General features: G+C 41.1%; 1 protein-coding gene across 3 annotated transcripts in view; it reads left to right on the forward strand.

Annotated features, from left to right (window-relative positions):
• The first annotated feature begins 203 nt into the window (after positions 1-203).
• CACNB4 (calcium channel, voltage-dependent, beta 4 subunit) overlaps positions 204-15980 on the forward strand; it is a 416418-nt gene continuing 400641 nt past the window's right edge. Inside the window, exons 1-3 of one of the 3 annotated variants that reach the window (XM_006834541.1) lie at positions 204-287; positions 427-548; positions 1055-1138. In XM_006834541.1, coding sequence (XP_006834604.1) covers positions 489-548; positions 1055-1138 — 144 coding nt within the window. In that variant the 5' untranslated portion in view covers positions 204-287; positions 427-488. Of the gene's footprint in view, positions 288-426; positions 549-761; positions 828-1054; positions 1139-15980 lie in introns of those variants that run through there. The other 2 variants (XM_006834544.1, XM_006834542.1) reach the window with 2 other exon arrangements.

Raw genomic sequence — 15980 nt, forward strand, 5'->3', positions numbered from 1 at the left:
TGTCCTTTTCAAATTTCAGTTCAGCATACACACATACACACACACCAGTCTTCCCACTCCCCGCCACACTGCACCAGCTTCCCTCCCCAAAGTCCTGATTCATGAACCGTGCCACCTTTGTCTCATTTTAAACTGTGCAGACTATTTTAATCCTCCCACCCCCATTCCAGATTTTTCCCTCCCTTCATCCGCTGGAAAGCTCTGATGTAAGGCTCTCGCTAGGTGGGAGAGCGCTTCTCCCAATCGGCTCCGGTAGACGAGATTCGGAGAAGCCCCCTCCCGGACCCGCTAAGCAATCCCGAGCAGCGCCTCTGCCGCTTTAGGTGCTGCGCGCTCCGAAGTGCGGTCAGGGAATCCGGGAGCCAGCACGGGTCCCGACGCGGGTGGGGAAGTCCTGCTGCCCTCCGCCTCCTTCCCGCATCGGAGTATCCCGGGGGCTAGCCCGCCCTCCACCCACCTAGCCCGGGTGGGCCATGAAGCTGTGAACCATGTCCTCCTCCTACGCCAAGAACGGGACCGCTGACGGGCCGCACTCCCCCACCTCACAGGTACCGCCCCCTCCTCCTCCTCCTTCTCACCCCTCCACCGCAGCCCGAGAGCGCTCCGCCTTCCTGCCCTGCACGCGGGGGCCCTCAGTCCCGGGAGTCGCCCGCCCTGCTCTCCCCACCCCTCCTCCATGCCCCTTTCTCCTCCTTCTCCTTCTCTCAGTCCTCCTCCTCCTCACCTTAGTCGGAGTCTCTGCGCTCCCACTCCGGAGCCCGCAGCCTCCCCTAACCGATGCCGGGGACTCGGACCCCGTACCCGGAGAGCCTTTGTTAATGGATGTGGTGGGTGTTCTCAGGCTGCTCTTCCCGAGCATCTTTTCACCTGTCGAGGCTTGGAGTGGGTGGTTGGGGGGTGGGGTCTGTTTTGGGAGGGCACCGTGGAGATTTGGGTGCGGGCGCTGCGGGACCCCGAGGAGCTGGTCCGGAGGCAGACTCTAGCCCGGGGTGGTAGCCCAGTAGCCTGCTGCCGTCCTCACCGGCTTTTCTCTGGCCCCGTGTGTTGAGTTCAGGTGGCCCGAGGCACAACGACCCGGAGGAGCAGGCTGAAAAGATCCGATGGCAGCACCACTTCGACCAGTTTCATCTTGAGACAGGTAGGGGAGCGGGCGCGAGGAGGTGGTCAAATGCGTGGCGCAGGGGTCCAGAGCTGAGGGCAGCCCCCAATGTGGGAAGGGACGTGTCGCGTGCCCGCGCGCGCCGCCTCTTTCCTGTCCCAGGCTGGCACTCCGCTCTCTCCCACTTAGCTCTGCGTCCTGGTAAGGAAATCTTGGGTCCAGACATTTCCGCGCCGCCGGAAGAAGTTAGTTCGCCCCAGTGCTTGTGGATACAAGTCGGTGGGGACCTGGTTGGTCAGGGACGTTGAAGTTGAGAGCTGGAAATACGTGTGGCTGCAACTTCGATGCTTGGAGAAACCATCTCTAAGTCTTATAACTTGACTTTGATCTGGGCGGACAGTTAGGGGTTCTATTTTGTCGTACTTTGAATCTTCTTTTTTTTCTGGGTCTTGGGAAACATTTCCAAGCTCTGGCCAAAAGAAAGACACTTCGAGTAGAAAGTTTGGTCTCACTTTAAGATTGCATCTTTCGTCCCTTTAATTCTCGTAATTTGGGATCTAGTTAAAGAGAAATAAATAAGTAAAGGCCGGCACTCGGTCCCTGGGTGCTACAATATTATTATTTTCTTAATGGTTGTTTCCTTCCGCCTAGTTTGTTGTGCATGTTGTTTTTGCTCAAGATCACCGCTTGTGCTGAATGCTTGGGTGCCTTTCACCTTGTCATAGGAAGATGGTCCTCAGTTTTCTTACGGTCCTTGTACTGTAAATGAAACTCACCTTAGCTGCTGAATGTCTAGAGTGAATAACCTTCATCGCTCTTTAGAGCAGATGCTGTTGAGGTGTGTGCATTAGGGGTGACCTGGCAGGGCATCACACTCTCCACGTTCACTGTGGATTACTGGAATGACCTTGGGAAGTTCTTTTAAGGTGATTCAAAGTGTTGTGTGGACTTCTAACCAGTTGTATAATCAGTTTAAACAGATTGCCAACAACGAGTGGATATTAGACAAAAATTGGACCCATATCCCTCCTAAAGGGTCCATAAAGTGGATTTAAATAACATTTATTATGCAGAATTTTATTTTCTCCAGAGACAGAAATGATTACTACTACTCTTTAATTCAGAGAGCACTATGCATTGCATTATTAAAGTAAACACATTTTGGATTCAATCTAAAAGCACATTCTATCCCCCCTTGAAGTGCTTATATAATTTAATATTTCGTAAGGCAAAGGAGTACTGGTGTGGCGCTGTAGGATAAGTACTGGACCAAAATTTGGTTTGAATCTCAAGGTCAGAGGTTCAAACTCACTCACCAGCCACTCCTTGGAAACCCTATACAGGGTCAATATGAGTCCTACTGGAGGGCACTCAACAACAACAAGGCAAAGGCGTCTATTAAAAAAGAACTGAGTTTTACAAATGTTGAGGGTCTTGCTGGTATTCCTTTTGTAGGTGCCTATTTTGCTGTAAATTCTTGGAAATCCTGATTATACAGTAGTGAATTCTATGAGTTGTTTGACTAACACTTTTGAGTTCATCTAACCATGACTTCACTAATGCTCTTTTTAAACCAAAGCAAAACAGCATTCGCTCTAATATTTTTATACTGTTCACTGTTTATACCAATCAATAATTGAGATAATGTGTGTAGAAATCCTTTGCAAAGTGTGTTGCTTAGTACTGATTTAATTTTTTTTTTAAAGTATTACATACTAAATAATTTGGGAGTAAGTTAAACCAATGTAGATTTCTAGGACAGATATATTTCGTAAGTCTTGCTGAAACTGGGATCTGTTGGTTTAATACAATAGGCTATTTATATTTAGGAGTTTATTGTAATTGTGTTTTTTGAATAGAAGAATGCTAAAATAAGAGAATTAGCTCACTAAAGAGACTATTTACATATATTCCTGTTTTTCTGCACAAAAATAATAAACACTTTACAGTTCATTTAAATGACACAGTGTAAATATATGTCTATAATGACTATAATAAATAGCAGGAATTTTTCAAGAGATGAAAAATGATTACAAATAAAATTTGACAGTGTCTTATGAAATAAAATTGATTTTTTCACAAACCAAATGCCTACAGTATTTTAAAAAATCACATCAGCTTTTCATGTTAATACAGACTCATCATTTGTAGAATGACTGATGATTTATTGATATTTGGATTCTTGATACATTGATGTAATAGAGTTTTTTATTGCCTTTGCAGTTTTTGTGGATACCTTTACACAGAAAGAACATACTGGGACTACCACTTAAAAATAATGCTGCTCATTTCTCTGATCTATCATTTATAAATATATGGAGGAAAAGAATTCATTGAAAACAAACATCAGAAGAGGAATGCTAGATTGGTGGTGGAGGACAGAGGGCAGTCTGTAAAACTCACCCAATAAAACAACCTTAGTTCTTTGAGCTGGTAAAATGTTTCAGAACTTGTGTATGTACATGTGACACTGTAGGATAAACACTGAACTGTCAACTTCAAGGTCAGTGGTTCAAACCTACCAGCTGCTCCTTGGAAACCCTATACAGGGTCACTATAAGTTGAAAGGGACTCGACGATGATCTTTAACAACAACAACAATATGTACACATAATGTTCATCATTTACATCCACATGCATATGTTAAATTTGCTTGAAAATAAGCCAACTAAGAAAGATGACCTGCCTGTGCCGTGAGGGCTGCTCCTGGGAGTCCCCCAGGCATCACTGACCTTGTTTCCTGGTCTTCTAGATTGCTGGCCTGCACAGTAAAGGAGGGATATGGAGGTTTGGGAACAAATCCAAGGAGCAACTAAATGGTTTCTTTGAGGAAAGATGAGAAGATTAAGTATTTTGCACTGAAAGCGGAGAAAGCTAGGGGTGACCCAGTCATGACCTTCAGAGTGTACACAAAGGCACTCTTTGGAAATGTGATGGAGTGAGTGGTCTTGGTTTTAATTGAGGAGGAAATTCAAGAATTAGTGAAAATTGTAAAGGGAAGAAGATGTAAGAATGTTGTCATCATTGGAATGGCTTTCTAAGGGAGATTGTAGAATTTTCTCCCAGGAAATCACTTCTGACAGACTATTTATCAACAGATTATTTATTCAGGGTTTCAAGTTAGGAAACACTTATTAAGCTTTGGTTGTTTGCCTAACACTGTGCAAAACGTTGTGTGGAAGGAATGAAAAGATGAGTAAAACAGCACACTGCACTAAAAGATTTTATAATCCGGTATGGACCGAGATGTATGCCTATAATACAGTGAAATGTAACAAGGAATGAAGTGCTAATGGGAGTTCAGCATTAAAATACCTGTGAATGTCTCTGTACATACAGTTTATTGAGTACTCCAGGTTAGTCCTTTCCCTACTGGGATTGTGAGATGATATCTGATTAGAGTGGGGCTAATTTGTTGACTTTCCTTGTTAAGTTCTGCCCTTATAAAGACTGTAAGGTTTTACATGGTTTGGCTCCTACCTGCCTTGTAGCCTCATCTTGAGCCGTGATCTCTAAGCTCTGAACACAGAACTTGAACACACTGCTTTTCTCTTGGTATAGAACCTTTGCATATGCTAAAGCCCTCTGTGTGGAGGACTTGTGCTATCCTCTCTGCCTTGTTAACTTGTGATTTTCCTTGAGACCTAAATTCAGTCTTCACTTCCTCATCAAAACCTTTTCTAACTTCCCTGATAAGATCAGTTCCCCACTGAGGGGCTCCCAGAGCACCTTGGATCAGTTCTCAATAGAATCACTACTATTATAATTTAGCATGTACTTAGATTTCTCTGTTAATAACTGTCTCTCCAGTCAGATAATATGTTCCAGGAGGGTAGGAACGTTTCTGTGTTTGATGTCTTTGTGTCCTCAGCTTCTAACGTACTACCTAAGGACTCATAGCAGATGTGGAATTTGGTTTTTTGAGTGAATGAAGGTATAACTGGATGGAGGATTTTGTTCTAATAAAACAATTGACAGAACTATCTTGGAGTTCTGCTCCAGTATTATACCCTTTGTTTCAGTTATCTGTTGTTGAATTAAAAAAAAAATTCCTTAAACTTCATAGCTTAAAATAACAACATTTTATTCTTTTTCATGATTCTGTGAGCTGACCAATTTTGTTTCACAGGATGTTAGCGGAACATTGGATGTCTGGAAGGTCCAAAATAGCCACACACATGTGGAAGGCAGTTGGTGCTGTCTGTTGAGAACTCAACTAGAGCTGTTGGCACAGGTTTTTCCCACATGGACCTCTCAGCATGGTTGCTGGAACTTCCTCACAGCATGGTGGCTGAATTCCAAGAAGGAATATTGCAATAAATAAAGGTAGAAAGCTATTGATCTCCGAAAAACCAGATCCAGAAGCTATATGGCATTTGTTGCAGTGTCTTGGTCAAAATAAGTGACAAGGCCAGCTCACTTTCAGGAGGAGGGAAAACAAATGCTATCTTTAGTTGGAGTGTGGCATGGTCACATTCATTGCAAAAGAACATATGATATATAAACAAACACCACTTGGGATTTGGTTCTTTGTTAGGGTCATGATTTCATGGGACAGCCCAGTTAAATGGTCTAATAACATGCTTAGTGCTTCTGTTGTACCACCTACTTCATTGTATAGGGCTGGGGACCTTAAAAGTTTGTAAACAGGCATTCAGGGACCAGCATTAGTCTCTCTTCAATTTCAGTAACAGAGGAAGGAGAGTCAGGAAGACTAGAAGGAAATGGAATGTGTGGCTGTTTACCAACCCTTTGTTATGAGACTGGAAGACCTGATAGTGCCTGATTACCATTACTGAATATTTTTATCAAAGATTGTGTAGAAGTATCCTGATCTAAAGGGGACACAGGCAGAATAGGTATGCAAATTTTCATGATATCCAGATTTCTTGCACCCATGAAGGCATGATGAACCCTTTGAAACTATTGTGAGATAATCTTTAAACCCTAAACAAAAAATATACCTTGAAATCTTTTTAAAACTCAAAAATGTTGTCGTTGTTAGGTGCCATCGAATCACTATGGACCTATCGAATCACTATCGAATCATAGCAACCCTGTGCACAACAGAATGAAACACTGCCCGGTTTTGCTCCAACCTTATAAAATCTTTGCTACTCCTGAGTACATGGCTGCTGCCATGGTGCCTACCCATCTCTTTTGGGGGTCTTCCTTTTTTTCTCTGACCCTCCACTTTACCAAACGTGATGTCCTTATCCAGGGACTGGTCTCTCCTCATAATATGTCAGAAATATGAGAGACGAAGTCTGGCCGTCCTGGTTTCTAAGGGGCATTCTGACTATTTCTTCCAATACAGATTTGTTTGTTCTTTTGGCAGCCCATGGTACTTTAAATATTCTCCTTCAAAACCATAACTCAAAAGCATCGATTCTTCTATGGTCTTCCTTATTCACTGCCCAACTTGCACATGCATATGAGATTATTGAAAATGCCATGGTTTGGGTCAAGCACACTTTAGTCCTCAAACTGACATCTTTGCTCTTGAACACTTTAAAAAGGTCTTGCACAGCAGATTTGGCCAGTGCAATATGTCATTTGATTTCTTTCTTTTTTTTAAAAATAATGTTTTATTGTGAATTATGTGATAGTTTGCATGGGAAAACGTTAGCTTTACATTAATCCTGTCGTATATCGCTTCATTGCCATGGTTACAATCCCATCCATGCATCATCAACCAACCAAAGGGTGTACCCTGCAAGCCTGCCCCTGGTCATCAGCACACAGTCCCTCTCCCTCTCTGAGTCTAGAGTCCCCAGCCGCTCCATCTCTCCACATCATCGTCTCTGCCTTCATCTCTGGCGTCACTGCTTCTCTGGGTAGGGTCTTGCACTCCACTGTTCTCCCTTGATGGTTCCAGAGACCTCGGCTCCTGGATTGCATAGTGTCATTTGATTTCTTGATTGCTACTTCTATGGAGTCCTGGTGTGGCGCTCTGGGTTAATGCACCAGACTGCAAAGCCGTTTGAACTGCAAGGTCAGCGGTTCAAGTTCACCACTTGGAAACCTTGTACAGGGTTGCTATGGGTCAGAATCGACTCGACGGCACTTGACAACAACAACAACTTCCATGAGTGTTGATGGTTGATATTGTGCAAAATGAAATCTTTGACAACTTCAATCTTTTTTCCATTTATAGATGTTATTTATTGGGCCAGTGGTGAGGATTTTTGTTTTCTTTACGTTGAGGTGCAACCCATACTGTGTTCTTTAATCTTCATCAGTATTTTAAGATCTCTTTGCTTTCAACAAACAAGGTTGCATCATCTGCATATCGCAGATTGTTAATGAGTCTTCCTCTGATCCTGATGCCATGTTTTTCTTCGTATAATCCAGTTTCTCAGATTATGCATGCTCAGCATACAGATTGAATAAGTATGGTGAAAGAATACAACCCTGTTACACAACTTTCATAATTTTAAACCATTCAGTGTCCCCTTGTTCTGTTCCAACTACTGCTTCTTGGTCTATGTACAGGTTCCCCAAGAGCACAATCAAGTGTTCCAGAATACTCATTCTCTGCAGTGTTGTCCATAGCCTGTCGTGATCCACATAATTGAAAACTTTGTGTAGTTGATAAAGCACAGGTATTTTCTGCTTTTAGCCAAGATCCATGTGACGTCAGCAATGATAACCCTCATTCCACGTCGTCTTCTGAATCCAGCTTGAAATTCAGGAAGTTCTCTGTCAATGTATGGTTTCAGCCGTTTTTGTATTATCTTTAGCAAAATTTTACTTGCATGCGATATTAATGATGTTGTCTGATAACTTCCTCATTCCATTAGGTCACCTCTCTTGGGAATGGGCACAAATTTGGATTTCTTCCAAGTTGGCCAGGCAGTTGTCTTCCAAATTTCTTGGCATAGATGAGAGAATGCCTCCACTGCTGCATCAGTTTGTTGAAAGATTTCAATTTATATTCCCTCAATTCCCAGTGCCTTGGTCTTTGCCAATATCTTCAGTGCACCTTAGACTTTTTCCTTCAGGATCATTGGCTCTTGATCATATACTACTTCTTGAAATGGGTGAACATTGACCATTTCTTTTTGATACAGTGACTGCGTATTCCTCCATCTTCTTTTGATGCTTTCTTATCATTCAATATTTTGCCCACAGAATCCTTCAATATTGTTAAGTCTAGGATTGACTTTTTCTTCAGTTCTCTCAACTTGAGAAATGCTGAGCATAGTCTTCCCTTTTGATTTTCTAACTCCACGTCTTTGCACATTTTGTTATAATATTTTACTTTGTCTTCTCAAGCGGGCCTTTAAAGTTTTCTATTCAGCTCTTTTACCTTCTCATTTCTTCCATTTGCTTTAGCATCTCTACACTGGAGAACAAGTTTCAGAGTTTCTTCTGACATCCATTTTGGTCTTTTCCTTTTTTGTTTTCTTAATGATCTTTTGCTTTCTTCCTGTATAATCTTGATGTCATCCCACAAGTCTTCTAGTCTTCAATAGTTAGGTCTAATGCATTAGATTTGTTCTTCACATGATCTCTAAATTCAGGTGGGATCTGTTCAAGTTCATATTTTGGCTCTTGTGTCTGTGTTTTAATTTTCGTCACCTTCAGCCTGAGCTTGCATATAAGCAATTGATGGTCTGTTCTGCAGTCTGCCCCTGGCCTTGTTTTGGCTGATGATATGGAGCTTTTCTACCACAGATGTAGTCAATTTGATTCCTGTGTATTCCATCTGGTGAGGTCGTCTTTTATGTTGTTTAAAAAAGGTATTTGCAATTGAAGATGTAATTGGTCCTGCAAAATTCTATCATGTGATCACCATCATTGATTCTATCACCAAGGTCATGTTTTTCAACTGCTGATCCTTCCTCTTGGTTTCCAACCTTTGCAATCCAATCACCAGGAATTATTAATACATCTTGAGTGCATATTTGATCAATTTCAGATTGAAGATGGTATAATTCTTGAGTTTCATCATCACTGACTTTATTGGTTGGTGTGTAAATTTGAATAATCATGGTCTTCCTTGTACACATATGGATGTTATCCTATCACAGACAGCGTTGTACTTCAAGAAAGATCTTCATACTTTTTTTATGATGAATGCAATGCCATTCCTCTTCAATTTGCCGGTCTTGGCATAGTAAACCATGTGATTGTCAGATTCAGTACAGCGAAAACCAGTCCATTTCAGCTCACTAATGCCTACGGTATCATTCCATTTCATTTTGGACAATTTCCAATTTTCCTACGTTCATACTTTGTACATTCCATGTTCGGATTATTAATGGATGTTTTCAGCTGTTTCTCTTCATTTCTAGTTGTGCCCTATCAACAAATGAAGGTCCTGAAGGCTTTACTCTATTTGCATCATTATGGTCAACTCTACTTTGATGAGGCAGCTCTTCCCCAGTTGTATTTTGAGTGCCATGCAATCTGTGGCTCTCATCTTCTTGCACTATATATGACAATATTCTGGTGTTCTTCATCATGTTTCAGTATTCAGAGTTCTGGTGCTGACAGTGCCCCACTGTGTTTCAGTGACAATATTCAGAAGTAGCACATCTCTCTTCTTTGTCTGTTTTTGGAAGCTCAGCTGAAAACTGTCCACAGTGGGTGACCCTGCTGATATTTAAAACACCCGTGGCATAGCTTCCAGCATCACAGCAACACAGAAGCCACCACAGTACAACTGACAGGCAAGTGGGGGAAAACAAACAATAGTTTATTAACTAGTAAAGAATGTCTGCCATGAACATTGTGCTCTTTACAAAAAAATAATAATAATGTTCGTGTTGTGTTGAGAATATGCACAGCAAAACATACACTAGTTCAGCAGTTTCTTTATGTATCATATAATGACACTGATAATGTTCTTCAAGTTGTACAAACATTCTCAACCTCCTTTCCTGAGTTGTTCCTCTCTCTTTAACATAAACTCAATGCCCTCTAAGATTCCTATGTAACCATTTACATTAAACTTATCAATTTGATCCCATGTATCTAGTTTTTGAAAGAGCATAATGCTCAAGACCTTTTTTGACTAGCTAAACTATCACTCAGTTTTTAGAAGACCTTCAGAGACTATTTTTGGTGTATGGTTTAAAGATTGATTATCTCAGGGGAAGGGTTCATGTATTTATCCAACCTTCATGGCTCTAGGCTGGAATTCATGAAAATTTGAAATTCTGTTTTGCATTTCTTTCTCTTGATCAGGATTCTTCTATAGACTCTGTGATTCAGGTGTTCAGTAATGGTCGCTGGGCACCATCCAACTTCTTTCTGGTTTTCTTCTGGTCTCATGGCAAAGGAGGAAGTTGTTCCGTGGAGGCAAATAGCCACACATTTCTCTTCCTTGTCCTACTCCTCAATTTTCTTCTTCTTCCATTGCTCCAGGTAAATTTTGTTGTTGTTAAGCACTATCGAGTTGGTTCTGACTCATAATGGCCCTGTTTAGGGTTTCCAAGGAGGGACTGGTGAGATTGAACCACCGAGCTTGTAGTTTAAATTGACAGCACTACAACAGGATGGCTGCTTGCAAGCTTTTAGCACCCCAGGCGCTATGCAATGAAGTAGAAGATAGAGTTGTTGTTGTTGTTAAGTGTCATTGAGTTGATTTTAACTCCTAGTGACCCTGTATAGGGTTTCTGAGGAGCAGCTGTTGGGTTTGAACTACCAACCTGTGGCTCGCAGTCCAGTGATGATCCACACCTGAAGTTCAGAAGATAGAATAGAAGCAGTTCACTGGACTGCCCCATGCAATCATGAATAAGTCTCCAAACCAGGGAACCAATTCCAGGAAGTTTTTTTTGGGGGGGGAGGGGGATGGGGTGGGAGGAACGGGATTTGCAACCTTTAACAGATGCTCTTTTTTTGTATTTGTATGTGTTGTAAATATAGCTAGCGTACAAATTTTGCTGATCCACTTTTTATAGGTGTATAACTTATTGGCAGAAATTGCAGTAACTTTAATGTATAGTTTATTAAATAATTGGCAGTACAACCATACCGTTAATCATTGTGATATTTCCATCATCATTAATGCCCCTATGCCCTTTCCACCTTCCTTCTATCCCTGGTAACCACTAAGAAACTTTAGTCTCTATACATTTGCCTGTTTGAAAATTCTTTTTATACAAGTGAGATTATGCAATATTTGCCCTTTTGTGATCAACTTATTTCCCTTAGCATAATGTCTTCAAGCTTCATCCATATGTATCGAGACTTCATTTCTCTTACTGAGTAGTATTCTATATTGTATACATGTGCCACATTTTGCTTATTCATTCATCTGTTGATGGACATTTAGGTTGTTTTTACCTTTTGTTTATTGTGAATAGTGCTGCAGTGAACATTGGTATACAAGTGTCTTCTTGAGTCTCTGCTTTCAAGTCTTTTGGGTATATATCTAAGAGTAGAATAACTGGGTCATGTGGTATGTAGTAGATCTGTTTTTAGTTTTTTGAGAAACTGCCACACTGTGGCTATACCATTTTGCATCCCACCAGGGCTCCAGTTTCCCCCAGAATCTCACCAACATTTGTTATTGTAGGATAAGTACTGGGCTGTTAACCATAAAATTGGAAGTTGAAACCACCAGACATTTTGTGGGAGAAAGATGAGCTTGTCTGTGCCCATAAAGATCGACAGTCTTTATAGGGTTGCTATGAATTGGAATCTACTAGCTGGCAATAAGGGTAGGGTTAGCCATCTTGTGTTTGCTGCTGTCCAGCTGGTTCCTACTCATAGTGGCCCTATGCTATGCACAACAAAAGGAGATACTGCCTCATTCTCACAGTTGCTATGTTTGAGCATAGTGTTGCTGCCAATGTGTTAATCTATCTCCATGGGGGTCTTCCTTTTTTGCTGACCCTACACTTTACCAAAGGAGCTCTGGTAGCTTAGTGGGTACGAATTGGGCTGCGAACCTTAAGGTCAGTGGTTCGAAACTACCAGCCGCTCCGAGGGAGAAAGATGAGGCTTTCTACTCCTGTAAGGATTTACACCCTTGGAAACCCTGTACAGGGTCGCTATGGGTCAGAACCGACTCGACGGCACTTAACAACAACAACAACACTTTACCAAGCATGATGACCTTCTTCAGGGTTTGATCTCTCCTGGTAACATGTCCAAAGTATAAGAGATGAAGCCATCCTAGCTTGTAAGGAGTATTCTGGCCCTACTTCTTCCAACATACATTTGCTTGTTCTTCTGGCAGTCAAGGGTACTTTCAGTATTCTTCTCCAACACCATAACTTAAATGCATCAATTCTTCTATGGTCTTCCTTATTCATTGCCCAACTTTCACATGCATATAAAATGGTATCTCATTGTGGTTTGTATCTCGTTGTTAGCTAATGATTCCGATCTCTTTCCGTGTGTTTGGGGGTCACTTACATGTTCTCTTTTGTGAAATGTCTATTTTTGTCTGTGATAGTTAAGGTTTTGTGTCAACTTGACTGGGTTGGGATTCCCAGTGACTTGGTGGTTGAGATGTAGTTGTTACCATGGTAAGATTGAATACACCTGTAGTTAACTCTGATGACTTGCTAGGAGCAGCCAATCAATTGAAAGAATGTTTCCTTGGAAGTGTGACCTGTTTCCAATATAATGGACACTCAGGCAAAGCTTGATTACTTTTCTGCTGGGTCTGGATCTTGCATCTGGTCATTCTCCAACTTCTGGTTCTTTGGACTTGAGCCAGTGTCCTGCTCTACTGTTTGCCTGCTGGACCTGCCTGCTCATTTTGGTTCATGAGAGGCGGTCTTGGGACTCTCCCACCTCTACGATTGTGAGCTGTTTCTTTGATATAAACGTCTCTCTCTTTATATATATCAGATAATGCATTGTTAAAAGCTAGGCCTCCCTAATTGCGTTTGTCCTGCTTTACCGTCTAAGAATTTTATGGTTTTAGTATTCACATTTAGGTTCTTAACTCATTTGAACTGTTTTCGTGTGTGGTGTGAGGCACAAATCCTGCTTTATTTTTCTGGATGTTGAAAGTCCAATTTTATTGAAGAGACTTCCCCCTACCCTCCATTGAATGGATACCCTTGTCAAAAATCAGTTAACCATAGATGTGTGGGTTTATTTCTGGACTCTCAATTCTGTTCCATTGATCTAAGCGTCTGTTGTTTTGCCAGCACCAGGCTGTTTTAATTACTGTGGCTGTATAGTAGGTTTTAAAATCAGGAAGTGTTAGTCCTTTTCTTTGTTCTTCTCTTTCAACGTTTATTTAGCTTTTTAGGGCTTCTTGCCATCCCATATAAAGTTGAGGATTGCTTTTCTCTTTCTGTAAAGAAGGCTGTTGGGAATTTTATTGGATTGTGTTGAATCTATAGATTGATCATTGTGTACTTTTTAAAAGATTTATCTATATGGAATCAATTTGACAACAGCAATTGAAGAATTAGGAAACTTAGGGCAAAGTGAGGTTAGGTGAAAAACAACTTGGTCAAGGAAGGTGAGGGTGGTTGCAAAACTCGAAGAATGTAATCAGCATCACTGAAATGTACATATAGAAATGGTTGAATTGGTGTATGTCATGCTGTGTATAATAACAACAACAAAAATAAAATAAATTCTGTATAAAAAAGAACATATGGGATGAGATAGTCTTGCAGCTATCTTTGGGACCATTTACCTTTAGAACAAAGAACTTTGTTTTTTAGGTATACAAATAAAATCATCATTACAATAATTCAATGAACTCCTACTGTATTTAGAGATCTAAAACATATTCAGATACCAAATTGATGCTAGAATAAAACAAGTTGGCAAAAAATTTAAGTTATAATTTGAGCACTAGCTCCAGACATGTTTCTCTGATGAAATGGGAATTCAGTAAATGAAGGTATGTGCTTTGTTCACAGCTCTAAGAGTAATCTTATGCCTAGAGTCATGTGCATATTCAAAATGTATCCAATTTAAAACCACAGAATTTTAAAGCAAGGGGAGACTGCAGGAAGAATGTATGTCAGTCTCTTGTATTCAAATGAATACTAGGCCTAAGGATACAGAAGTCTTCCCAAGGTCACACTAATAGATACTGGTAGAACTGAGACAGGGGACCCTGACTCACACTCAGGTTTTCCTAGCATACTTTATCTCTGAGTAATTTGATCTGGTGTGGTGCTGTAGGATAAGCACTAGACTGCTAACCCCAGGTTAGTGGCGCAAACACACCAACTACTTCTCGGAAACCATATACAAGGTTGCTATGGTTCAGAACCGACTCGATGTTACTTAACAACAACAACAACAACAATAATTGATGTATACAAGCAAACACAAAGGGACTTGGACACATGAAAGAATTAATCTTATATAGTTGCTATGAAGTACACAGGATTGGTTTGAATCATAAAGTCGGCGATTCAACGTCACCGGCTGCCCCTCGGAAACCCTGTACAGGGTCACTATGGACTGAAACCAACTTGACGGCTTTCAACAACTACAACAATGAAGCACACAGCCTCAACTAGAGGATCTGGAAATTGTAGCTTCTCAGTTCCATCATGGATGTAATTTTTGTTTGCATAAATTTTGTTCATGACTCACATAGGAACTCTTATATGAAAGTTAAGTTACAAAAGTATTGCTATAAATTCACAGAACCCTTTATTAAACAAAAAACTTCAAAATGTGAAGCTACTGTTTCTCAAAACAATCTCCATTTAGGTCTATAAACTTCTGAAAGTAGTGTTTCTCTCTAAACCTTCCCTGAAGAACTCTGTACTCTTTGATTTGTACTATGTCAGAGAGGTAATCGTGACATCCTTGAAGGCTTCAAATCATATTCCTTTTCAATGTTGTTGAGTTTGAGGAACAGAAGTTCGAAGGGCTAGATCAGGGCTGTATGAAATTTTCATAAGACAGCCCTTGCTACACTGAAGAATGAGCAGCTACATTGTTGTGGTTGCAAAAAATTCCTGGACCCAACTTTCCTGGCCTTTTTTTACCAGTGCAGTTTTCAATTTTCTTAAAACTTGATTATAATAAGCCTTGTGATTATCCTGTGCCCTTCAAAAAGTTTATCAGGATTGTTGTTTGTTATTAACTGCCATCGAGTCGGTACTGACGCATAGCGACCCTGTATAGGGTTTCCAAGGAGTGGCTGGTGAGCTTGAACTGTTGACCTTGTGGTTCAAAGTGACCTTGCAGTTCAGCGTATTAACCCACAGGACCAGAAGTCCCCCAAACAATAGCCATAACTGACCTAGCGGATTCCTTCGGAAGTCACTGTTTTGATTGGACCTTTTAAGAAAAAGGCAACCTAATGAGACTAAGGAGTCCTGGTGTGGGGCAGTGGGCTAAATGTGTTGGACTGCAGTTGGATTGAACCAGAAGGTCAGTGGTTCAAGTTCACCTGACGCTCCTTGGAAACCCTATACAGGGTCATTATGAGCCTAAGGGAGTCCTGGTGTAGCACTGAGGGTTAATGCACTGGACTGCATGTTTGGTTTGAACCACAAGATTGGCAATTCAGGCTCACCAGTTGTTCCTTGGAAACTCCATACAGGGTTGCTATGAGTTGGAACCAATTTGACGGTACTTGACAACACCACCAATGAGATTAAGCCAATTGCATTGCTGAGAGAACTTATCTGCAGCCATCCACTGATCACAGAGACATGTGTAAACACATTTTGTTTGGAATGTTGTTATTGTTAGGTGCCACCAAGTTTGTTCCATCTGATATTGACCACAGTAGAACAAAACATTGGTCAGTCCTATGCCACCCTCAAGCTGGGGGAACTGAAGAAAAAATTCAAGCCTCGACTTTCATTATTGAAAGATTCTATGGGCAAATTATTGAATGATGCAGAATGCATCAAGAAAAGATGGAAGGAATACACAGAGTCATTGTACCAAAAGGAAATGGTTAATGTTCAACCATTTC

The sequence above is a fragment of the Chrysochloris asiatica genome, unplaced genomic scaffold (genome assembly GCF_000296735.1).
Source record: "Chrysochloris asiatica unplaced genomic scaffold, ChrAsi1.0 scaffold00012, whole genome shotgun sequence".
In the NCBI taxonomy this organism is placed as follows: domain Eukaryota; kingdom Metazoa; phylum Chordata; class Mammalia; order Afrosoricida; family Chrysochloridae; genus Chrysochloris; species Chrysochloris asiatica.